At 43.8% G+C, this 27,207-nt stretch overlaps 1 protein-coding gene across 1 annotated transcript in view; it reads right to left on the bottom strand.

Annotated features, from left to right (window-relative positions):
- LOC310773253 (inactive dipeptidyl peptidase 10-like) overlaps positions 1–25,280 on the bottom strand; it is a gene marked incomplete at both ends in the record, with an annotated part of 108,071 nt that extends 82,791 nt beyond the window's left edge. Inside the window, one exon of the mRNA XM_083633139.1 lies at positions 25,221–25,280. Coding sequence (XP_083489265.1) covers positions 25,221–25,280 — 60 coding nt within the window. The remainder of the gene's footprint in view (positions 1–25,220) is intronic.
- Between the last annotated feature and the right edge of the window lie 1,927 nt (positions 25,281–27,207).

Raw genomic sequence — 27,207 nt, 5'->3', positions numbered from 1 at the left:
CAGTGTGGTTTACTGTTACTAATACTACTGCACACAATTAGGCACAAGGCTGCCAGAGCAGCAGACTGCATGTCCAGTGTGGTTTACTGTTACTAATACTACTGCACACGGTTAGGCACAAGGCTGCCAGAGCAGCATACTGTCCAGTGGCTCTCTGGATCATGAGAGGAGAGACTGAAGGAGTGAGGGGCTTCAGACCCGGATGTTCTAGCCTCAGTCAGCAAAGTGTTGGAAAAGAGATAGGACACAATGTCAGGAGAAAAGATCCAGAGTTTTGCAGCGTGATGTAGTCGGATCAGAATCCTAACAGTTCCTCACAAATACGTAAGTCCCGCCTACCGTTTACTTCCATGTTCTAAAATGAGGTGAATAGATGCTGGGCTTTCCCACAGGAGAAGATGTCTAGCACTGCAACTTTGACGATGTAGTTGGAGCCTAGATCCATCCTGACAGGGAGTACGGGTCAGAAACCCTCAGCCCATTGAAAGAGTTAGCTTATTTGTGTAAGGTAACCTGTATGTTGCTGGAAAAGCTTTAAAATCCATGGAGGAGGCATCCAGATCTTCCATATTTCTATGACAGCTGAAGCTGTCACTTTCTGCAACCAGTGTTCGGCTCCGCCCACAAAACACGTAATCACTGTTTGCAAACATATAAGAGGTCTATTAACTCTGGTTCTACTGAGAAATAAAACACCAGCACAAGCTGTTGTGGGACCATCACACACACATACAGTACATGCACACACACACACACGCACGCACACACGCACGCACGCACGCACGCACCACACACACACACACACACACACACACACACACACACACACACACACACACACACACACACACACACACACACACACACACACACACACACACACACACACACACACACACACACACACACACAAATAGTATGGTCTGTGGCCTGACACACTTTATGTCCCACAGGAAGTGTTTCTGTTTCTCAGAGCCTCCATTCCCTCAGGAGGAGCTAAGGCTACAGGGACGGCCCGAACACACACACAAACACACACACACACACACACACACACACACACGCGCACACGCACACACACACACACACACACACACACACACACACACACACACACGCACACACACACACACACACACACACACACTGCCGCTGTCTGTCAACTTGCCAGCGCCACACACACACACACACACACACACACACTGCCGCTGTCTGTCAAATTGTCAGTGCCACACACGCACGCGCACACACACACACACACACACACACACACACACACACACACACACACACACACACAGGCAGCCATCGAGAGAGAGAGAGGGAAAGCGAGATATAGAGAAAGAGAGAGAAGAGAAACAGAGAAAGAGAGAAAGAGAGGAGAGAGAGAGAAAGAGAGGGGAGAGAGAGAATAGAATAGAATAGAATAGAATAGAATAGAATAGAATAGAATAGAATAGAATAGAATAGAATAGAATAGAATAGACCGAATCGCCATGTTTGCTTACAATACCTTCTGGGTATACAGAAAAGCCCTGTATCACGTACATACAATTTAATGGGGCAGGGGCAAGGAACGATAAAGAGAAAATGGTTAGGCCTACATCTAAAATACATGTTTGATGCTTTCCTATCGCATTATAACAACACTTTCACGAGACCTAATTTACCCGTTGGGCCACAGATTAAAGAAAGTTTACCCAATACTAGCAGTTAGTCCGACCAGCCTGTCGCTGTTACCGGTATGTAGATTTGTTTTTCCCCCCGATAAAAATGAAAATGATGACAGAAATAAACAGTAAACAAGTTTGTCGATATTGCAGCAAATCAAATCAATCACCAGTTGTCTCCCCAGAAATGAGTGTTGTTGTTACCGCGATGTTACCGTGATTTGGTCTATAGAATAGAACACCACAGAATAGAATACAGTAGTATAGAAAAGAACATCACAAAATAGAATAGAACAGAACAGAACAGAACAAAAGAACAGAATACCACAGCACAGAATAGATCCAATAAAACAGAGTCCAATGGAATTGCACAGAACTGCCGAGCACAGAATAGAATGGAATAGAATAGAATAGAATAGAATAGAACCTCTGAGGGTTGCTTAGTTCCTAGTATATTGCCACTATACACATTCTACATACCGCTGCTGTCAAACCAAATCTAGAAATCTCCCAAAAGTGAAACTCAATATTCCAGAAATAAAGACTACTGGACTCTTCTGGTTTCTGTCTGTTTTAAGCGGTCGTCCAGAAGGGCCCAAATGTCTACAACACTGCACTCAGCACACAACTATGCTCAAGTAACAACAAAATCAACAGCAGAAAATCACAGGGTTCTCTAAGAATAGCAGCACACTGACTCCTCACCTCTAGGAACTTGAGCTCTGGATCCATGGTGCTGACAGCCAGCCAGACGTCTGGCTCTCCAGTCACAACAGCCAGGCAGACGTCTCCAGTCACAACAGCCAGCCAAACATTATAGCTCTCCAGTCACAACAGCCAGGCAAAGCACCACAGTGAGCCAAGCCCCATCACAGCACCAAACCCCCAGAGGACACAAGTTCAAACCTGGGGGGAGGGGGGCAGGACTCAAAGAAATATAAAAAATTAATGTATAGCTGCAGTACAATACGGAATACAACAAAATACTGTACCACACAAAAAGGAGTATTCACTTGTTCGTACCACCAACAGTATCTGGACGTGCTTTCTGTTCAGAGTAAACAGCCACCTGGGGGGGGGGGGGGGGTTGTGCTAATTTACTTAAAAACGGTGTCATTCATAAGTAAAACCACTCAACCCAGATTCTGCTCATCTAATTATGTCTAATTATGTCTAAGTATGCAGGTGACACTGTGGCCTGGTGAGCTGGATCCAACCAGGTTCTGTGTTAAAAGGCCAAAGACAAAGAGACTTGAGAGGAGCGATGGAGAAAATCCTCTTATACCCCCTGATTTGCCCCTTAAAATCCCCCTTAAATAGCTTCAAACTTACAAGAAACATTCCCTTTCCATATCGTAGGACAGTCTCACAAACATCCTCAGTATCAGCTCGTTTCAACGCTGCATTGAGAGAAATATTCAAATCCAAGATGCCTTTTTTATGGCTGCAGCATTACAGCAAATGGTAAAAATGATTGACCCACCGGTGGAACCAAGTCCTTTTTTTCTCTCAGAACTTTGTTTTAAGAATAAGTCAATAAAGGGTCAATTTTCAACCAGCTTTGTATCAATACAAAATCAGTAGTATATATTGAATGAACAATGACCATGTTGCCCATTTTGTAATGATACAGCTGGTTGAAAATCGGAAAAGTGGCCTGTTAAGTAGTTTCTTGACATCCTTTTAACTCACTAAGAAGAAAAATTTTCATTCTTGAAATTCTCAAATTAGTTTTTCACTTTTCTCTTAACTTTAAGATAACCTCCCACCTGTCTTAAAACTGTTGCAGTGAAAAGTTAAGCCTCTACATTCATTAAATTAACCCTCTTCAACGCTGCCGGTCCCACCGGTGGCTCCATCGTTATGCACATGTTATGGTTCATGTGGTTTTCAAAGGTTTTCTCCAATGCGCTTTTTTATTATATTTTTGATAGTACAGTATAAGCAAACATGCATTCAGATCCCGTAAATTGTGTTTTATCTTGTGCGATTCCTTGTGTGATAAAAAGAGGCAAGTTGATTTTTCCTGATCAACCAATGACAGCGTCTAAAGAGAGCATCACACCTACTGTAGCAACGGGGTCAACCACACCTCCTCACTAACATTCCTTGCCTAGAGTTGCTCTGAGAACTTTCCCGAATCACTCCTCCTAAGCTAAGACTCCTGGCAAAGGAATTTGAGGTTCAGATAAGAGCTCTCTGAGAGGATTATCAGAATGTTTGTGGATATGGCCCCTGGTCTTCAAAGCCCTTAGTGCTCAGTCTGAGAAGATTAAAAGTTGCATTTTGCTGACATTTATACTACATTGAGGGATGATTGAGGCAGCAGGAAGCCAGCTGACACACAGTCTGGAGGGGCGTTTTGATCCGGAGGGAGCGATCTTACCCATAACACCGTCTCTGCATCTCAAACAGCAGGAGTTCAAAGTGGGCCCGTACTGTTAAAACAGATTACAGGAATTAAAGTAAGTGCTTGCTGCTGCACTGGAGGAGGAGACGCGCGCTTGTGTCAGAGAGTCAGACAGCCTCAGTGTCAAAGTCCAGACTCAAGACCCTTTTATTTAGTCCCACGAATGTCGCTGATTGAGTGACTGTGAGTGAGTGATGAACACCACTGGCACATGGCACACCTACTGTACACAGTGTGAGTTGGCACATGTACAGTCTCCCAACCAGACAGCACAGGACCCAGTTCACTAGCCAGTTTAAGACAGTGCTGCCTGCCCTTGTAGCCTGTATTGGCTGGCTGGCTAACAAGCCATGACAAGAGTCACATAAACAAATGGGATTAAAAAGTCAAACGATGGTTTTGTATGTAGGAGACAAAGCTACATTGAAGAGCAGAAATATGGACATATGAATTATGGATAGAGCCAGCGTGACCTCACTCATTGGTTTTTGGACTCCCGTTTTGAAGCCTAGTGTGGCCGTCGCCATCTTGGTGTTTTGCACACTCTACTTTATTCTAAACAGGTGAGTTATACAGGTATACAAATTCAACCCCCAGTTGTAATGAAAGGTGAAATTAGCTAGACTCAAACCACGTGTTTTGAACCAGGCTGTAAAGACGCTTAATCCTATTATAAAGTCTGTTATTTTAACATGGCGGTGAACAGGGAATGACTCCCCTTTGGAGCCAGCCTCAGGTGGCCATTCAAGGAACTACAGCACTGAGTATCAATTCTGCAGCTTCCTCTGTCCAAGCCAGAGCTTGCCGCCTGTTCCACACGCACACATGTACACAGACACAGACACAGACACAGACACAGACACAGACACAGACACAGACACAGACACACAAACACACACACACACACACACACACACACACACACACACACACACACACACACACACACACACACACACACACACACACACATTTTTCTCCTTTTACTCTCTAAGTTCATTAGTAATTTAGTTCATTACTGATTAATAGAAAAGCTTTAATAGTCAAGAGACGTTACAGAGCCACTCTGCTCTTTTCTCTCTCATCTCTGTGATCATTAACATATGATTTGTTTGCCCCGTCTTGTTTTTGTGTCTGCATTAATGTCATTTATTCCTAAAGTCATTTTGTGATGAAGTTGGGAGGAAAAAACCCTAATTATCTCATCCTATTAAAATTTGTTTCACTCGATTTATTTAAAAATCAGATTCTAAATCCTCAATTCTGGATTAAATGGCTCACTAAGATGCAGAGCACCCATGCCAGTCAGAGAGGTCACAACGGTGAACACATCACCATAATAAGGGCTTGACATCCTATATAATGAGTACATTGACTAACAGTATGTGGCTGGTTGAGCAGGTAGCATCATTGGATGGAGAGTTTAGGCACTGCACATATTGTATGGTGATGAAGACAGGCCATAGCCTACTGACTGCAGTGAAGATAGGGATTGACACATGGGACAAAGTGAAGGGACCTGTTGATTTCAGTGAGGAATGCTAACAATGCTAACAAGCCAATGTAGAATAAGTGAATGAAAAATATTATATCTGTTTAGGGAGGAAATTCACCATTCATTATGTCCAAGACGTACCATTAACTTTATTGTAATTTCATGCTATCAGTAATTTTTCACATGCTGCATTATACATTCAGTCAGAGACGGTGAATTATGTGGCTAACGATGCCAACAAGCCGCACTAGAGGAGCTGAAGCACAAATGAATTTCCGTTCCAAAATTAGATAGGCTATACACTATTTTTAAAGCACGACACTTATGCTGGTGAAATGATTGCGGGCATGAAAGTGAAGCACATTAGCATTGTTTACAGTAGCACAACTTTTCCAAAATGTAGCTACGCTATATCATTTTGGAATGAGCGTTCAAATTTAGAAACTTTTTCTCCGGAACCTTTTCCTCATTAGAGCAGCCTGTGAGAAGAAAATAATCAAAATCGAATTGTCATGGTGTCCCAGAGTTAGTTACATTCACATTTACATTTGAGGCATTTAGCTAACACTCAGGGTGGGGTTGCTCAGGGACATGGCTGGAAAGACTGAATATAGCCTACTCTTGTTCAACAACACCCTGTGCATCCAGACTTCCTGACAGCTGACCCCAACATGGTCCCTGTGTGTCCAGACCTCCTGACAGCTGTTCATATCTGACCCCAACATGGTCCCTGTGTGTCCAGACCTCCTGACAGCTGTTCATATCTGACCCCAACATGGTCCCTGTGTGTCCAGACCTCAGCTGTTCATATCTGACCCCAACATGGTCCCTGTGCGTCCAGACCTCCTGACAGCTGTTCATATCTGACCCCAACATGGTCCCTGTGTGTCCAGACCTCCTGACAGCTGTTCATATCTGACCCCCACATGGTCCCTGTGCGTCCAGACCTCCTGACAACTGTTCATATCTGACCCCCACATGGTCCCTGTGCGTCCAGACCTCCTGACAGCTGTTCATATCTGACCCCAACATGGTCCCTGTGTGTCCAGACCTCCTGACAGCTGTTCATATCTGACCCCCACATGGTCCCTGTGCGTCCAGACCTCCTGACAGCTGTTCATATCTGACCCCCACATGGTCCCTGTGCATCCAGACCTCCTGACAGCTGTTCATACACTGTATCTGACCCCCACATGGTCCCTGTGCATCCAGACCTCCTGACAGCTGTTCATATCTGACCCCAACATGGTCCCTGTGCATCCAGACCTCCTGACAGCTGTTCATATCTGACCCCAACATGGTCCCTGTGCATCCAGACCTCCTGACAGCTGTTCATATCTGACCCCAACATGGTCCCTGTGCATCCAGACCTCCTGACAGCTTTTCATATCTAACCCCCACATGGTCCCTGTGCATCCAGACCTCCTGACAGCTGTTCATATCTGACCCCAACATGGTCCCTGTGCGTCCAGACCTCCTGACAGCTGTTCATATCTAACCCCCACATGGTCCCTGTGTCCAGACCTCCTGACAGCTGTTCATATCTAACCCCCACATGGTCCTTGTGCGTCCAGACCTCCTGACAGTAGACTTACTGTTCATATCTAACCCCCACATGGTCCCTGTGCGTCCAGACCTCCTGACAGTAGACTTTTGAGTGCTTAAAGTTTGAGAACAATAGGTTCAATATGAAAAGTGGTTCAAAGCTTGGTCAGATCTGGGCAAAGTGTATCTGCCTAATGTACACAGGGGACAACGATGTATTATCATGTCGATCAATAGACTTGTTCTTTACACTTGTTAGGCTAGGGCTTGGACTCAAAGGCAGAGACACAGGCTGAGGCAGTAGGACAAGTTCAATGGTGTTTATTAGAACCAGTAGAAGGGGAGTTGTAAGTCCGTGGGTCAGACAGGGTAGTCTGAGGCAGAAGGCAGGCAGAACAGGCATGGCAGGCGGAGAGGTCCAGGCACCAAAGCAGAGGGCAGGCAGGTGAGGAGGTCAAGCATGCAGACAGGCGAGGGCTGGAGCAGGTGGCAGGAGTCGGGCGGAGGCATAAGACAGACAGGTATTAGCACAGCGGCTAAGGCAGGGTACCACCTCTGAGTAGCATGTTAACATTATTTTGCTAAGTCTGCTGGCTCGTTAGCCAGGAGTAGTGACTAGGGCTAAAGAAAAGAGGGAGCCTCTGAGAACCAATCTTTGCAGCTAGCTCTTTATCTAACCAATTGTTATCCTATTTAGCCATTTACACACAGCTAAGTCTCCTAATGGACCTCCATGAATGATGGCAACAAATGTGGTTGCTAGGAGATGTGACCCAACTGTAAAGCTTCTACTTACATTATATGTGAATACAGTTTCCATGTCTGGTGGTTGACATGACGGAGATGGAGAGTGGCTAACATAGGTCTACAACTGATAGGTCCTTGTCAAAGAGATACATCTGTGCTTCAGGTACCTGGGAGTTAACATCCACCAGGACCTGACATGGGCTAGCCACACCACCACTGTTGCCAAAAAGGTCCAACAGGTGCCTAAAGAAATTTGGCCTAAGGCCACAAATCCTCAGGGACTTCTAACGAGGCACCATTGAGAGCCTCCTGATCGGCTGCTTTACTACCTGGTATGGGAACTGTACCGACAAGGACTGCAAGGCGCTGAAGAGGGTGGTGCGCACGGCCCAGCACATCAGGTCAGTGTGAGCTGCCCAGTATGTAGGAACTGTACACCCCGCAGTGCCTTAGGAGGTCCCTGAGGATCATCAAAGACCCAACTCACTTGCATGTTCTCCCTGCTCAGGGAGGAGGTCGGGTACAAGACCCCCAAAGCAGCATACTGAGGAACAGCTTCTTCCCTCAGGCCATTAGGCTCCTCAACAATAAATCACATAGACACAATACGCGCAGGCGCACGCACACGCACGCACGCACACGCACACACACACACACACACACACACACACACACACACACACACACACACACACACACACACACACACTACCTCGCACAAAGTTTGGAGTGTGTGCAATACAGACTGAGTGTAATATTTTACTGAGTGCAATATTGTGATATAACCATATACCTTACAACTATACTGCTACCACTAGCACCTCCATTGCCATCGTAACTCTACACTGCCATTATGGTAGTTTCTTTTCCATGTCTTCTGACTATTTCATATTATTCCTATTGCTCTTGTGTGTGTTTTCTGTTTCTTTTATGCGATTTTCTCATATTTATATATTGTTGCTTTTTGCACCTTGTCTTATACTGTAGCTATTTTATGTCCTATGCCGCCTCCCGGCTGAAGAATTTGTACTTGTACAATGGTGCGACACTAAACATCTGAATAAACATCTTGGTTTGGATGGCTCCAGGGATGCAGTGAGTAACTCACCTGACTCCAGGCCCGTAGCTACCATTGAGAAAACCGAGGTCACGACCTCGTCTTTTTTTTTTTTTTTTTTTTTAGAAAAATAGCCCCAGCCCCCAGATCTATTCATCTGTCATTGGTGTTTTAAAGCCCTCATAAATAACATGATATATGACAGTTGATCAGAAATGCAACAATTTGCTTCCTCTCTGTGTGCTATAGAAGGAAGAGACATAACTCACCACAACGTTCAAATTTTGCATTGGGGCTATAGATTGGGGCTAGACTTTGGGGACAGTTCTATTGAAGTGAATGGGTAAGTAACTCCCCTGTAACTGATGTTTGTGTAGATGGGCCATTGTATTTAATTGAGCAGTATTCTGCCATGTGACCTGTATGCAGAATATAAATTGTATTATATGGGGAGACATTTATTTTTTGTATAATTTCAAAGCAACAGCACAGTAAAGAGGATATTAATCTAACATGATGTCTGTAGTTCTTTATACATCTAGCCTCTTAATTTTGCTCTCAGAGTGCACCAGATTGAAGCATTTTACTTTAAAATGGACACCATTTTCTAACTAGGGGGGCAGAGCCCCCCCTGGACCCCCCACGCCACGCTAAAATGACCTCAGTATTTCTCAAACCCTGGCTACGGGCCTGCCTGACTCACCTATTTATTTGCAGAATAGAGTTCACCCAGCTGTTAACACTGACTTAAATCTTGCATAAAGTCATAAAACACATCATAGCCAGTAGTATCAAAGTGATGTAACTTGAGTGTATGGTATTTTAATGGGGAAAAACATGAGGTTAGCACATAAATTAGATGTGTTTATTTATTGATTCAGGCACCCACCTCCCCTCTCTCCCTCGATGGCTCCAGTAGAAATCTAACCACCAGCCCTGACAGTGTTAGTGTAGCATGTGTCTTGTGTGCTGCTGCCCTCTACTGACAAAAAAATAGATTTGCATTCATTCATAGATCACTGCATGCTCTAAATAATTATAAATGAATAGTGTTGTTTTGGGGTCACTTATGCTATCAATGAAAAGAGGGGTAATTGACAGTAAGTGAGACTGTATTTTTGTTGAAGTTCAGGTCATTTGTTCACAGGAATGTGCTCCTCGCTCTGTGATGCAGCAGGTATCTGACATGGTCTGTAATGTGGCAGATAATGTCAAATGAAGGGATGCAGTGTTGACGGTCCAAACACAATGGACCCACAAACTTGGAGGAACCAATTTGCTGTTTGTGCAGCAGAGAGTACAGCCAGGCTGCACAAAGTCACAACACACATCACAGTGTCAGACATCAATATGTCCTTTCAGACAGAACAAGAGAGGATCATATTGGATCTGTTACTGCAAAGCTGATGGCATCATAAAAGTAAAAAGTAAAAGTTCTGGTTGTCTTATCTTATTCCTGAAGAGATGCAGGAATGAAGAGACATGTCACTTCTCTTTTGCAGGGCCGTGCAGAGGCCCTTAGAGGGGCAGGGGCTCAAATAAAAAAAAGGCACAACACTGAAGCGCAGGGCGGTTTCACTGTTGCTGATCTGCCAGTCAGTCAGAGCTCGGCAACTGGGCAGTGGGCAGGAGGATGGTGAAGGAATGACCCGCCCATCTCTGCCTCTGATTGGCGCAGGAGACAAGGAGAGACACAGGATAGGATAGCCAAGCGAATGTGATTGGATCAACAACGTTTGATGCTAGGCCAATCAGAGGCAGAGAAGGGCGGATCATGCCTTCGCCATCCTGGGGAAAAAATCGTGCACGTCACAGAGACGCAGACGATTACTTAACTTATGGTTGAAATGTCAACAACATGTGTAAACTGTCCAGACATTTCATATATTGCTAAATTGTTATTTATTGTTATAAGTTCTTCTTGAAGGGTGCTGGGCATGCAAAAAAAAGGCACTTTGGGCATCAGGGGAAAATTGGCAGGTGCTTGGGCACTTCTAGCACCCTTCTCTGCACATGCCTGCTCTTTTGGCCCCAGAAAAGTGCTGCAGCCGTTTATTTTCTAGGACTCTTACCACTGGTGTAGCCAGACTTGGCACATTGGGAGTGCCACAGAAAGACCTGGGGTCAAAATAAATTTGGCCTTTCTTTTTTCAAGCCAGATTTAGAGGAATATTAAGATAGGACCATATGACCATAACCATCAATGTTTGCTCCTTTTCGCACTCATTATTAGCAGATAGAAGCACAACATGTGTTAATATGCCCCAGTCTCTCAGTCCTGCTTTGTTAAATCTTCCCTCCTTCACATCACTGCTGAAATGGTGGCAAGCCTGGCAAAATACCGCATCAACTTTAATGCTGTACTCTGGCCAACTGTATCTGTTGTGCCATTTAGCTGAAAAACACCTACTTTTTCCAAAGAGTGGTCTAGTCGGGAAAGAACGCAAGTTTGGTTGGCATGCAGGTTTGTCTACTGCAGAGAGATCTGTAGTGTCCTCTGGCTCTGCTGCTGCACAAAACCACTGGTGCGTTTTTGGCTGCGTCCGCCCCCGCTGTTAACGTCATTGCTTCGGCTGCATCATCTTCATCATCGTCTGTCTCTCCACTGTCCACCACCAATACAGGTGCGGGAACAGGTTCACTACAAGCCGCACGAGGGGGAGGGCGACGAGTCATCTTCTTCCTCGTCAATGCAACGTTTCTTGCCTTTGTCGAAAAAGCTTAAAAGCGAGCCCTGTTTCATGTCTTCTTGATTTGGCGCTTCATTTGTTTACTTTACTAGACAGCTTAGCTAGTTTCCCATGATGCTCTGGGGCACAGAGTCATAGGTCAGCGGACAGTTGGACACTTACGCATGACACGCTGTGCATGACAGCTGATGTGTTTTGCAGACAAAAAACAAAAAACTTAACCCCCCCCGCCCCTTTTTTTGGGGTGTGCCAGCTGCCTGTGTGGGTGGCACTGGAACACCCAGGCACACCTGTAGCTACGCCGTTGACTCTTACATTACATGGCTTGCTCGCAGTCGCTCAAGTCATGAGATCCCATATAGTTCTTTGTGGGCCACGTGACTGTGACTGTGACTTTGCCCCTGCTCGTGCTTGCGGCTTATGTCCACTAGACGTCATCACCACACTCCATACTTTCTTTCTCTTCTCTTGTGAGCTGCCTATCTTGAATCCTCTGAGCCGTGTGGGCTGCTGGGCTGCATGGGATGAAAGGCTCAGATCAGCCCAAAAGCATCCAGTCCAGCCATTCTGCCTTCTCTTGATCAAACTCTAGGCTTGCGAGTGAGATCATGAGAGCACGATCAAACATCACACAACAAATGCATCTTGCCACACTCCAATCTATTGGTTTGAATCCGAACCACCAGTGGTTCACACCAATCAGCATCCTATGAGGCAGCTACGGGCAGGGCAGGCTTTATAGGTGTGATGCCAGCCAGAGTGAGCCTGTAATAGACGTGATAGACAGATGGTTCATCGAGCCAGGGTTTTTTTTTTTTAAGTGCCTGCCCTTATGTGAAAACAAACCATCTGGCAGGGTCAGGTTACCAAAACTGCTTTCTGTGCAAATCACAAATGACTTTGTTTGAAATGTTGAGGAGTCCAGACAGGATTAGTCATGGCGTTCCTGAGAGCATTTCTCACCTCTCTGTTGTTGCACATCCATTTCCATGGTAACGGGTGGCTGTGAGGACAGTGTGTACAGTAAATGATTCATAATCAGTGATTATCAGTGAATGGGACCAGTGCAGGCTGCAAAGTCCTGTTAACTGTGAACAATCTGTTTCACACAAGCTTGAAAGTTCAGCTTTCGGCTCATACGATTCTTTCTGAGTTTTATGAAGATTGCGTTTTCCGCATAATATTCATAATCTTTTAATGTCCCAATTTATGCTTACCGTGTCCGCATTTCAAGAAAGACAAACAGTAAACAAACATTAATGTCCTACAGCTTAACAAGCTATTTCAACAAACTTAATTCAAACAAATGTTAGTCTTGGCAAACTTCAAACTTGCAATATAGGAGCATCTACTGTGTGTTTTCTTGCTGTTGGCTGACACAATTTTGTGAAGAAGGTTAAAGCTCACCATTGCATCATAACTCTGAAACTCAGGTAGCAGAATTTTCTCTGAAACTTTCCCATTAGGAATTTTTTACGAGTGTAATGCCAAAATTCTTCAGATTTTGATCCAACCCGAATAATCAGCAGCCATTCATTTGAGTGACAGAATAGTATTTCTATGTATTTTCTGAATCTCCATTGTTACCATTTCTTTATGTTCAAAGTGTAATTTTCAGACCTGTTTTGCCATACAATGGCAGAGACTGGAGAGAGGAAAAACACTTCTCCAACACATCCAATTGTCTCTACTGGAGCGACAGATAACAGAGAATCACTGTTGGTTACATCATGTCCAGGAAGCCCACAAGCCAAGGAAGCTACAGTAGAACTGCAAAAACATCACTTTAACTAGAGTAGAACTGTAAGACAGTCATCATGTCCCAGTTCATAATGCAATGAAATATCCATCTAAATGAATTGAAAACATAATAAATACTGTTAATATAATTAATTACCAAAAAAATGCAATAACATCTGTAGAAAAGGATTACTCCAAATGGAACTCTATTTCCCACAATCCTCTACCCGCCCACATGACCAACACTCTGTTCCCTCCAAGCTGCTGAGAGTAGCTTGATTGCAGCAGCCACTCACCTCACCAGCTTGAGAGCCGCAGGAATGAGTCCGGAAATCATCGATGCTAACATTCCTGGTTCTTCACTGTTTTCGCCTATGGGAGTTTTGAATGGGTTTTTGGCGCGATGCTTCTAATAATCTCTCTGGGCAACGCTGGCTTAATCAAACGCGAACCAGTGTTTAGTAATATCATCTTCACACACGAGGACCACTTTTATGAGTTTTGAAGCTTTTACGTGCCGTTAAAAGGGTGGCTAGCTAGCAAACGGCTAAATGAGACTACACTGTTGAGTCGATGGGGATATATACGTCAAGTAGGCTACGTCACCACTTCAAAGGACGAACACGGAAATTCTCTTTCCCTCAACAAGATTAGAGAAGTTTCTTTTAAAATTTTACATTTGATTTATCCTGTTAGCCAGGTACTTTCAAGGTTCAGGATTGATATTGATGGAATATGTGTGTTTTGTAATCTTGAAATTGAGACCATATGTCATTTATTTTTTGATTGTTTATGTGCAAAATTATTTTGGATAGAGTGTTTCTTCAAGGAGCTGACTGGTCCAACTGTTCACTTAGAAAAAAGAGGCATTATATTTTTTTATGAAAAGAGTGATATTGATTGTAAAAGATTATTTATTTTGAACCTTTTTATTTTATATGGGAAATACTATTTACATAAGTGCAAGTGGGCTACCAAGAAACCGCACATCCAACAGTTCAAAGTTGAATTTGGACATTACATTAAAACTTTATGTGATCTCAAGAACAGTAAAGCCTTAAAAACTGTGAATATTTGTAAAGATTTAAATATTTTTGTTAATGCCTGAGTTTATTCTAACATGATACCCCTGTTTGTTTTTTTGTTTTTGTTTTTTTGTTTGTTTTTTATTTTGTTTCTATCGAAGTGGCATACTCTGTATTGATGTTTAATGTATGCTTGTTGACTGTATGCTTTGGAATGAATCCAAAAAAAAAAAAAAAAAAAAAAAAATTCTCTTTCCCTCACCTGGTTCAGCTCGGGGTAATCAGTGCACACATCCAACAACAGCCCAGGGGCCTGTACTACAAAGCAAGATTAGTGGTTTAGCGAGGTAACTTCAGGTTTAAACCTGGTTTAGCCGTACTACAAAGCAAGTTAACTTTTTACCGACATATATTTCCATAGCAACTTATGCTTCACACTTAACCTGGTCCACAGCAGGTTAAGTTGCAAGGATAAGATTAGACCTTAGATACACCGCCCACGAACCAATCGAATCAGCAGTTTGGAAAAATGGCCAACCCCTTTCTGGACTAGTTTCCCATCAAGGAAGGAGCACGAATTGTAATTTTGAATTAATCAAGGACTAAAGCCTTGCACTTGTTGCAGGCTACATTTTAATTAAGCCCTACTTACCACTTTGGAATATGTTTTTATATATTCATTTTTGTGCTCTCAAGTAGCCTAGATACGTTGTCTCACTGTATCCTCCTATATAGACTTGTCTATTGCTCATCACCCCCCATGTGACTACCTATGTCCGAATTATGTGCTATTAGTAGACTTACTGTTTTGTTAGTTTTTTGTTTTGTCTGTTTTGTTGTTTTAGTTTTCCTTCTGTTTTTGCCTTTGTCAATTTGAGATTGTATAAGAAAAGGTTGTGCTCCAGTCTGTGACTTGTGCACTCCAAGAAAAAAGAGAGAAGAAATGTCACTGCTCTGTCTGTACCTTGTATACAACTTTGCAAAATGCTGATCTCAAATAAATATATTATAAAAAAAAAGGAGGAGGTGCTGATAATCGTATTCTTGTCATTTGAAGCTGCGGCCAAAGTCTGCTTGGAGGCCGCAGCCGAAGTCTGCTTGGAGGCTTTTGAAGCCATATTTCCCCAGCTAGATTTACATAGACGATGCAGGAAGAGTCGTAGGGAGATGCAGGAACGTGTACTGTACCGTCCTCCACATTCTGGGAAAAGTGATTGACAGGTAGCTATCTTAAGGCTTCAGCTTGAGTTCGTTTGATTCCTGGACTCAGTTTCCCATAAGCCTCCACACCTCACATTTTCTCTTTCCCCTGATTCACCAATGCACACAATGGCATATCCACATATAGCTACAACGATGACCTTTCGGTAAAGCGAAGCTGAACCAGCAACTAGTACATCTGTACTACAACAGAATACGGAAGTAAGTTGGGCATAAGGCCTACAGAGGAAGTAGTAGTATTGTACTGTAGTGTGCTGACTGCCAGAAACATTTCAGGCCAGAGAATGTTTTTTGGCTGTAAGCCCTGTAGAAAGTGTCATTCGGTCACTGCCAGGCAGGGATGTCAACATACGTTTGAATAGATGGAGATGTTATAAATATCATAGGCCCTCCTGGATCACTGCAAACTGCCGTTATGAACACACTCCCACTCTTCTGACCTTGTGCAAATGGGATTTGAGTGATGTATAATAAAATGTCTTGGAACCAAGTTACTTAGCAACAACAACCAGTATGATGGATTTCCATAGCAGCAACTAAAAATGAGAAGAGAGAGAGGTGGAGATAGAGAAATGCTTATGGTAATGACAATGAACGAGGACGGAAAAAGAATGAGTAATTGTGAGAAGCTTTCCCCAGATGAAAAAGAACAATAGATTGGGGTGAAATGAGATCCTTTTTAATACATTTATTTTGCATGATATTGCTATGTCACCAACCTACTTCGAGTTGTTGGGTGATGGAAAATCTGTAGCTAAGCATAATAAGCATAATGTAACAATAATTTTGACCCTCTATATATGTATACGATAATTCAACATTTCCAACCTGGCAACACTGCTCCTCCATCTGTGATCACATGACTCATTTTGTGTGGATACCCAATGTACCCCTACCTCCCCTATAGGATAAGTGTGCCACTTGCAAGATTTTCACCTGCCACTGCTTCAGACATAAAGTTACTGTGAAAATGTTTCCACACGTTACATGTATGTCCCTATAGTTGAATTTGTACATTGATGAATTGATGGCCAATGGTTGCTAACTGGCTTTGGCAGTGAGATGGTATTCCATATCCCACTAAAGTGCCTTTGAATTGAAGTTGAGCGGGAGATGACTGACATTTCAATAAATCTATTTAGAGGCTTTTTGTTCTCATGTTGTTATGACTTAAGAACTGAAGGCCACTGCACTAGGCACACAATACTGTTAGGCCTCAGTTTACAACGTTTACAGCGATGAGTGACATGCAGTACAGTATTGTTCTCGAGTGCATTGTCAGAGTTAGACTGACTAATTGTGCGCTTTGCATGCTAAATTGTAGCGCCGTGCGTTTCGTGCTCAACTAAAACGCATGTGCGGTTGAGCAATTCTGTGCTGCCGGCTGCCTTCTTATAGTATTGAGAGATGTAACCCAGTAGAGAATTGGGTTCATAATGTTGTTTTATTTATTATTTCTATTATTATTTTCTGATTATTAGAACTTTGCTTCAAGTGATTCTTTTCAGATTTTGTTTTATTTGTCACCCAAGTCACTCTGTGTAGACTGGGTTTACGGTCATGTCATGACATGTCAGTCATCCTGTCCAGATTACGTTTTAGAGCACACATGGGCAAAACACGGCCCGCGGGCCGCATGCGGCCCTCGGGCGCCATCTGTGTGGCCCGCGATGGAATTGCAAAAAATATATATATATTTTTTTTTACAGTGCACCTGAACGCAACATGCAAGATACCCGCTGAATAAGTGTCCAAATGTTCATGTCATTCTGGCCAATACTAATCTTTATGACTAAAAGGCTACATTGAAGTAGAAATTTAAATAATTAACTCATTGTTTTGGGATGTATTTAGCTTCAAGAGTGCATTTTTGTTTGTGTGATCCTCAACACAGGCTTTGAGAATCCCGGGCCACTTACTGATACTTATGCTTAAATTAACCCATTCATATTCTGGTTTATTTCAAGAAAAACATTTCGGCTAGTGGAAATTCTAATTGGCTGGTAACTTTAAAATCTAGCAGCCATATTGGCAGGTGGTCAACAAAGTTCATTTCAAGCCCTGAGAGCAGGTGGTGACATAGGAGTGAGTGAGAAAAGGATCAAATATTGGTGGTTAAGACTGAATAATGACATCACAACTGTTAATTTAAAATGAGTTATTCCTCTAAACCTGGCTTCAAATGCCCCAAATTTTTCGCGCTGGCGCCGTTCGGCCCTCAGCAAAACCTGGTAGCGAGGACATTTTTTGTGGCCCTCTCTATCATCAAAGTTGCGTATCCATGGGTTACGGCATGACAATATTTGTTCGGCCCCCGGCAACAATCTGGGTTTCTCATGTGGCTCCCCATGAAAATTAGTTGCCCACCCCTGTTTTAGAGGCTGACCTAGGTAATGCAGCCTTCTGATAGAGTAGAACGATTACAAGATATGCCCCTATTAGCTGCTGCCGCGGTGACGACACACCCCCTCAGATCAAAGCACACCGAACATCACAGAGAACATCAAAGCGAATGAGTTATCTCGGTCAGAAAACGAGTGAATTAAATCAAAATTAACGTCCCTTTAACCCTTTAAAAGATTATTTATTGTGTGCATGAAGTGCAATTGCACAAGAATGTGAAAAACACATGATAATGTGATATAGCTGTCCATTATTTGATAAGAAACTTAAGTAGGGTGAATAAGAGTTTGATGTATAATATATGCATGTCCTGTTAAAGTTGTGTGAACTGTCGCAGTTTTTAAAATTAAAAAAAGTTTTTAAAACAGAGTTAACTGGCTAGAGTCAGACATTCAAGCCTCGCGCCACTTGGGCTCCATAGGGTTCCATTGCCGTTGCCACCCAGTGACGCGGTTTGTTTACCAAAATGCTGCTTGGCTGATCCCTCGTATACACAACTATTTTAAGATGTTAAAATCATAATTAATGATTTGGTTAAAAAAGGGATACAAAATGTGCCAAACTAGATAAATACTTTACAGTGGAAGTTAAAATGTATTCACTATTGTGTTACAGTAGTGTATTGAGAGTTAATATTCATTGATTTATGGCCATAAGAGAGGAATTTGTGGATCAGTTTCTATACAGGCTAGGTTTTTTCAGATCCCTGAAAATTGATCGGATGTTGGATTTTGGATTCTTCCTGACGAGGAAGTGGCGAGCCAACCCTTGAACCTGACCATCTCCTTATCCAAGGAGTTGGACCCCAATCACCCCGAGGATTCAACCCGCTTCACTCTCACCAGTGTGGTAGGCCGTGGAACCACACTAGATACTGTGAAATTGACCTCACGAAGTGCACTTAAAACTTGACTGACCTACCCATCGTCCGGATGTTTGGATGTTTTTTCGCCATATTTAGAGGAATATCTCATTTTAAATTAACATTAGTATTATACTGTTATGTTATTATTCCGTTTCTGAGATTCAGTTTCTCACTCACTCATAGGCGATTCTAGGCTTTGCAAAGAGGTAGCACCAGCAGGATAAAGATATTAGTCTGACTGGGGGGTTTCTAGGGGGGGCTGTGCCCCCCCCGGACAAAGACATTTTGTACATTTTAAAGTAAAATGCATGAATCTGATGCACTCTAAGAGCAAAAGGAAGAGGCTAATCTTCACATTAATATCCTCTTCACTGTGCTGTGGCTTTACAATGATGAAAAAATAATTGACATTACATTTCCAATACAAAACAGCAGAGGGTGCCGCAGCACCACAAGCACCCCCACTTCCCGCGCCCCTGGTCACCACTTGCCCACAGGCATCCAATGAGACTAAATCATCAGACTTAATCTTCTTGGAAACACATTTTATTTTGTCCTGATTGGTCTTAGATTTGTGTCATAGTTCTGTGGAGCCCAACATGAGCCCGACAAAAAAAATAATATATATATATCTTTTTTTTTTTTGGAGGGCCCCTTCACCCCGAGGGCCCCGGGGCACCTGCCCCGGTTGCCCTATGGTTAATCCGGCCTTGGGGTCTGGTGTTGAGACTAGACTGATATTGACTTGACTTAAAGCAGCTGCCATACCAATCAAAGGAACTGCACTTGAAAGGGAACTGAAGGAACACTGAGTTTTCTTAAAGCGATATTGCAGCTTTTTTGTTTCTTAGGTTTTGGGCCCTAGGTTAAAGCATGCTGTGTGCTATTAGGAAGCCGGCTTAGATAGGAAGGGATTGTAAACCTTTTTCTATTTTTTCCATTTGTTTTGTTATTTCCTACAATATATATTTCAAATCAAACGTACCTGTGGCTCCAGTCGCTTATGTGTGTGTGTCAATTATTCTATCAATTATTTCATTATATTCCTCCCAGAGTAGAACCTGCAATACTGGTCTATACCTTATAAGCTCATTATCTGTTCTATAACCCTAATTTAGCTATACAGAGAGACGGTTACAGATATATCAGTGTTCAAAGCAAGGTGTCATGATAGAACTCACTGTTCCCTGGGAGGACAGAATGCAGGAGGCCTACGGGCAGAAGAAGCCAAAATATCTGGAACTGGTGGAGGAGTGCAGAAGGCACGGGTGAAGGCCCACTGCGAGCCAATTGAGGTAGGCTGCATGGGCTTTGCACTCAGTCTCCTTTGGATTAGAGGGTTGCAGGAGAGAAGAGCCACCAAGAACATCATGGAAGCTGCAGAAAAAGCATCGAGGTGGTTGTGGATCAAAAGGGGTGATCCATGCCGTAGCGCTACTTGGACAGATCACCCCCGGTTGGGTCGTCCAGGTGAGGGTGTTTAATGATTTGAGACCTGAAACACCCAATGACCCGGTGTTCATTACTGAAGATGTGTCCAAGTCGCCCCAGCTGGAGTTTTAATAAACTATTCAGACCGATATTGGTCTAACATCGGTCAGTCATGTTGCCCACCTCTGAAGGAGGCTGCTCCTGAAACAGCTACATAAAAACAGTCTGCAAAACCTGCAATAAACTATTCTCTTTTCAGATTTTACTTTCTTTCTTTTAAATTAATGCTCAGTTAGGCGCAGTAGCCAGAGTTCCCATTGAACAGGTGTGGTGGGTCTTCCTGAATCCTGCCATAGAGAGCTGCTAGCTAAAATAACTTAACATTTCAGTTTCAGAGTTTTAGAGTGCTTCACATTGCAAAATTTCTTCCGTGCTCGGGAACAGTCACTTACACTTGTGTCATCAACTACGCCTGGAGTGTATCCCTTCAGACCACCTTTTCAAGTGGACCTTGACATGGTTCACTGTTCTGGGCATGGAACGTTCACACTCATAACCTAGGGTCAGTTTGGGGACAAGTGTGGTCGAAAACAGTGAGAAAGCACCCTAAAGGCCTAAACATGGTCGTCCGTCCGCCTCGAATTGGAGCCGTCTCGCCGTCTGCCGGCGCCAGCTAGCCCTACATGCTCGGACGCCACTACGCCCTCCCTCCCTCCCTCCTGTGGAAGCTCCGTGTGAAAATGGCGGAGATTGTGTGCCAGGCAGTCTGAATGAAATTGAATGTAACTTTCCCAATTCTATGTATTAAATTCTAAAAAACTACCCTCAACATTTGGGAAGGCTAAGCCACACAACTAGTTCGTTATAATCTAACATCATGCTTTGAAATGCGACTTTACGACGATAAGCCAGGGCAACGGCCAATCACAACTCTCCTGCAGCTGACGTCACGCACGTATCGTCGCCGTGAAGTCACATTTTCGAGCAGCCCCCGTCAGCCGACGGGGCCCCCTCCCCGTAGGACGGCGCTCCACCCGCCGTCCTACGGGGAGGGCGGGGCGAGGCTCTGACGGACCACCATGTTTAGGCCTTAACCCTAACCCTTAGTCTCCCATGGTGGGGCAAATGCTGTTTCCTCCATAACAAGAAGAGGATATAGCTGTGAATTTGTGGCATGAATATGAAAATATCAGATCAGATCATCAAAATATTGTCTAAAAATAGCAGTATCGTCCTTCAAACCCCATTATTACATCAGTTCAACCCTATTGACATGTGTTGCATCACGGGTAGTCTCGCTTGCTAGACTATCTCCGTTTCATGCTGTACCTGCGCAGGAGAGGATCTGGCTCCTCTGACTCTCACTCTGGTATAGCGGGAAAAAAGGCTCTGTTATCTTTACAACCATCCACCGAAAGTACCAAGTAGGCCTGCTTTATTACACAATCCAAATCTTTGTCAAAACTTGCCATTTTCAGCATGTAGCTTGCCTGCTTGCTATGTGTTGTTTCAGCGGAGCGGAAAGGGATTTCCCTTCGCTCCGACTGAACTGGTCGGCACCAATCAGAGTTTATCCCGGCAGCCTGCTTCCAGTGAGTCAGACTACATCATGGGTGGTGTGGTGCACTCAGCATTTTTGAGGTAGGCACAAATACAGTACATACCAATCAATCAAGTATAAGCTGGCTTCTCATAAACAGCTGCTGTATCGCTGCTGGCATCAAATTATTTTGTAGAAGGCGCTAAAAGCGCGAGGAGGGCAAATTGTGAGCTGTGATTTATGACAGTTAAAACCATCATCAAATCATACAAAAGCATTGACAACGTGAACGTTAGTGGTATTATTTTATATAGTAGTCATTTGCAAACCTCCAATCTTTATCGAGACTCCAATCTTTGGTGATCCTGTTTTAACATCATCTGAAGGATTATGATCCTTTGTGGGTGGAGAAAATTCTTTCCATCTTGAATCCTAACTGTTTCAAATCCCATTTGATATAAAAAAGAAATCATGGCGGTCAAGCTTTTAAGGCTGGTTTTCTCCTAAAAGGTCCTGAAAAAGTTTGGCGACACAAGGTTTTCACTAAGAGATTTTAGATATAAAAAATATCTGAAGAGAAACGGACATAAATGTACATTATCCCAGCCAGATGTGTTCAAACTGACACGTCCTTTTGAGATAGGCTAATGCAGCTGTTCTTTCCATAAATTGAGACTAATATCAACTGTCAGATTATTCCCATCATCCCACTGTGGTGTAACAGCATAGGATTGTAGGCTATGGGATTATGCTCAGCCCTGTCTGCAGGATCTGCTGGCAGCTAAGAACTGCTTTGCATAAATTGTGAGCAATAATGAAGCTGTTTAATGTTGGAGGCTTTATTCTGCTGGGCTCTGTCAGCGTGTCTCTGCCTTGTACTTTACTGTGGAAATCAGCGGCAAAACATGAAGAGGTAATTTATACCAGTGGCTCTCAAACTTGTTCACATCAAGGACCCATAAACTGACATAAATTAGACCACGGACCCGCATCTGATGAGATTTTGTCCCATGGTCCCCCATCTGATAAGATGTTGTCCCATGGGTCCCCCATCTGATAAGATTTGCTTTTAGATGTTTTATTACAGAAGAATGTGTAAGAAACCCATGACCATGTCATTGTGTTACTGATGGATGGAATTATTGTAAAAATAAGTTATTCCCCCCTTTTGCCGCATGGGGACCCCCGAAACCCCTGAAGGACCCGTGGGGGTCCCCGGACCCCATTTTGAGAACCACTGATTTATACTGTATATACCATCTATTCATTCTGTTACATCATTCACCACACATCCATCTTGGTAGGAAAATAACAAACAAAACCGCATGAACACTATAGGGTCTCAGTCCATTGCTTCTCCATGAGCACTTAAAATAAATGTGTTGCCAATGGGCAAACATGATAGATAGCTTAATTTAGCTTCATTAGGATATTACAGTAAAATGATAAATCACCTCAAAAGTTTATAACATCATCTCTCCATAAAAAAGGTAAATCTGCAGTATGTAGTTTTGGATTTAAGTGACAAAATTATCTTATACTGATATCTTATTTTTGTTTAATATTACCGGTAGCTCATAGCTATATCAGGCTGTAATGCTGATAGCCAGTATCAGTATTGGTGCTCCCTATGACAGCATGGTTTCTTTTACTCTATGACATGTCATACCACACATACCGCCCACCTGCCCCCCCCCCCCACACACACACCTACACAACTACACACACACCTACACAACTACACACACACACACACACACACACACACACACACACACACACACACACACACACACACACACACACACACACACACACACACACACACACACACACACACAATCTCTGACACACACACACACATATCTCTCTCTCACACGCACACACACACACACACACACACACACACACACACACACACACCACGCTGTAGAGTCAAGCACAGTGTCGGAAATGTGTTGTGTTAAATGTGTTAATGTGTAAATGTGTTCTAATTAGTCACGACTCAAATTTACATTTAGATTCAGACTTTCGGGCGCTTAGCCGGCACTCTTACCCAGAGCTACTCTGACCCGTTCACGCTGCTTGATCACGACATTACAGACAAAACAGCAGCAAGGAGCACAGGCGCTCAAAGACTCGCTGTCGGCCTAATTGCTTTTCTACTCTTATCTGAGTCAAAAGAGCACTTTTGCAACCGATGACAGAACATACAAAGGCAGTCTGGGAATTAAGCAGTTTGAGGATGAAAGCGTGATGAGAAGAGTTCAAAACTTCACAATGAAACCTGCCACTTATCTTAGAATGTGATTTCTAGCATACGAAACTTATTGTAATGGAATATAATTGAAGTTACCAGACAGTCGAAGACTTTTTATGACAAAATACTAACACTTTACACTATGAAATCAACATTACTCCTCTAATACTAAATCTGGAATTAAATAACCTGACACTGCCAGAAGGTTTGTTTTACATAACCATCTGGACCTCCCATCTAAGTTAAGTTAAGTTAAGTTATCCTCTATTGTCCCGGTGGGAAAATTCATCCTCTGCATTTGACCCATCCTCTAGGCCTACTAGGAACCTTCCTAGACCTATAGGAGCAGTGGGCAGCCCGGGGACCATCTCCAGTTCGATTGCCCATGCCTTGGTCAGGTGCACTGACAGGAGTATTAACCCTACATGTAACATACATGTCTTTGATGGTGGGAGCTAGAAAACGGGAGCACCCGGTGGAAACCCACATGAACACGGGGAGAACATGCAATCTCGGGGTTCGAACCCGGAACCTTCTTGCTGTGAGGCAACATTGCTGCTACTGAGCCACCATCTCTCTTCATCTCACTCGGCAAACCGTTTAGAACGGGCAGGCACTTAAAAAAATAACCTGGCAGGTGATTGGATGAACCATCTGTCTATCACGTCTATCAGAGGGTCGCTTGTCGCTGTCATCACACTAAAGCCCGCCTGTAGCTGCCTCTGGATTAGTGCGAACCACTGCTGGTTCACATTCAAACCAATAGATGTGAGCTGGCAAGATGGAGTTGCGTGTGATCGCGATCTTGTGTGAATCCAGCTCAAAATGGATCGGCTAGCATTTTGGAGTCAATCCCTTCATGTAAAATCAATCACAAAAACAGTAGTTTTATGATTTTATCTCCAACTACACTTCCAATACTGACAGAATATCTACAAAACAAACTGACCAGCTGCGTAAAAAGTGCATTAAAACTTAGGCGACTGCATTCATACGCTGTCCTCTTATAGCCTGTCGGTCAGCTAAGATGAGAGTGGTGCAATGATGAGAGGGACGAGTGAGAAGTGAGAACGAAGCCATTTTCAAGATGAAAACAAAAATAAAATAGAAATGCGTCCCACCTTGCCATCCTTGGCCGGCTGACAGTCGATCTGATGAGACACGGACGCCGTCTGGTTCATCTTCACTCCTCTGGGTTTTTTGCAGAATGTTCCTTTTTTTTAATCTGAGCTGAGTGATGCAAAGCTCTCAGCAGAATCCCTTTTCTGATGACAAATAAAAAGGGCTAAACAGTGACTCACAGATAGGCCTACTTGTAGACTTCTCGCTGTGCTCCTCAGTTCCTCTGACTCCAGAGCTGACCGAAGCAGAAAACTCTGATTGATGCTGATGATGCTGTGAACTGTTGGACTGCAGTGCTACCGTTAAGTCTCACATCGGAATCGTCCCCCTCGTCGGCCCGTTTATTAACCACGCTTGAACAGCAGCAACATTTCCACATAGGATGATTCTCTCTCTCTCTCTCTCTAACTCTGTTTTTCTTTCTGCCAGTAAATGATTTAAAGTCCACGTCGGAATGCAGTCTCTCCCTACCTCCCTCTCCTCTCCTCTCCACTCCTCCCTCTCCTCTCCACTCCTCTCTCTCCTCTCCTCTCTCTCTCCCCTGCACACCTCTCTCTCCTCTCCTCTCTTCTCTTAGTGTAACTGGTGCTTTTCTTCATGCCGCCTAGTATGGAGCATCGTGCCACAGTAGCGGCTGTGGCTGATAGACAGTTTGCAGACTAGGATGTTTGCCAAAGCCTCCCACGTGGAGACGCTTCTTGGTCAGAATGCAAATTTCCTTGAGGCGGTGATATTACGGTTGGTTATGGGTTGAACATTTTACAGTACAGTACCTCTTTATGGATTTCTGTGATGCTGCGATGCAGGGAGACAGTGAGCAGAGAGGGGTTCACTGTTTGGATCAGTTGAAGGACATGTTGGGCTTGAATCAATCTAGGCACCCATCATCTATCAATCTGATGACTAATAAGACTCTGGTTTCCGGTGTAGAGTGGACGTCCGCCTCAAGATTTCCACTTCCATCTCTATGTATGCACTTATTATCTGTTTATTCACCTTATCATTTGCCCATTATTTATTTAGCGAATGCAAGGTCCTTAAGCCAAGCAGTTGCCTCCTGATCTGCTGTATGGAGGGTGACTAGTCCTCCTTCAAGTCTTTGTAGAGGGCAAGCTTTGATGATGTGTTGCATTGTCTGCTGTTCTCCACAAGCACACAGTGGGCTTGGGCTGCTGCCTGTTAGGATGATGTCATCATTCCTACTGTGATGTCATCATTCCTACTGTGATGTCATCATTCCTATTATGATGTCATCGATCACTGATGATGTCGCAGACGGTGATGATGTCATGATTCATAAGTGTCTCAATCATGCCTTTCGGATGGCCTCGCTGGTGATGTCATAACACAGGTGATGTCATATTCGGGATCTATAAAGGTTCGTTTCTGCAGGTCCTCTGTAGTTGTCCATAAACTAAACTAACCTCTGCAACCGTTCCCAACTTCGAACCTTGCAGACCTAGCTATCAAGTTCCACAACGTCCCTACTTCTCGAGACTTCAGTTACCAAGTTTGCCTTGGCCATCAACTATCCGCGAATAGATCCACATGTCTTCCCACACCAAGCCTGACAGTATGGACAACTCAGAAATGGATTTAGCGGGTACATTCCCCCCAATCAAGGAGGAAGCTCCCGAGAGGCCAGTTACCCGGCTGGCCGCTTCAGCTGACCCACCAGGCGGTCAGCTGGATATCTCCGCTCATCCTGATATCTCCACTCATCCTATCACGTTCGGAGACTTGCAGGCATTTCAGCGAGACCAGTACTCTATTCTGCGAGACCTTGCACTTGAGCTGATTGCCCACCAGGAAAAAGCAATCCAGGCTCTGGCTTCCAAGGCCGATGATCGGTACGCCCTCCTGGTTAACCGGCTAGATCGTCTCGACGGACTAAACCCTCCTGAGGGTGTCATTCCGCAGCCTTCCGCTCCTCCTGCCCCAGCTTCCGAGCGCACCGTCGTTCCGGAGATTTCCAGACCTGCTGCC

The sequence above is a fragment of the Poromitra crassiceps genome (assembly GCF_964638095.1).
Source record: "Poromitra crassiceps genome assembly, chromosome: 3".
Taxonomy (NCBI): domain Eukaryota; kingdom Metazoa; phylum Chordata; class Actinopteri; order Beryciformes; family Melamphaidae; genus Poromitra; species Poromitra crassiceps.
Note: the sequence above shows the minus strand (reverse complement) of the source record. Positions and strands in the feature narration are given on the sequence as shown.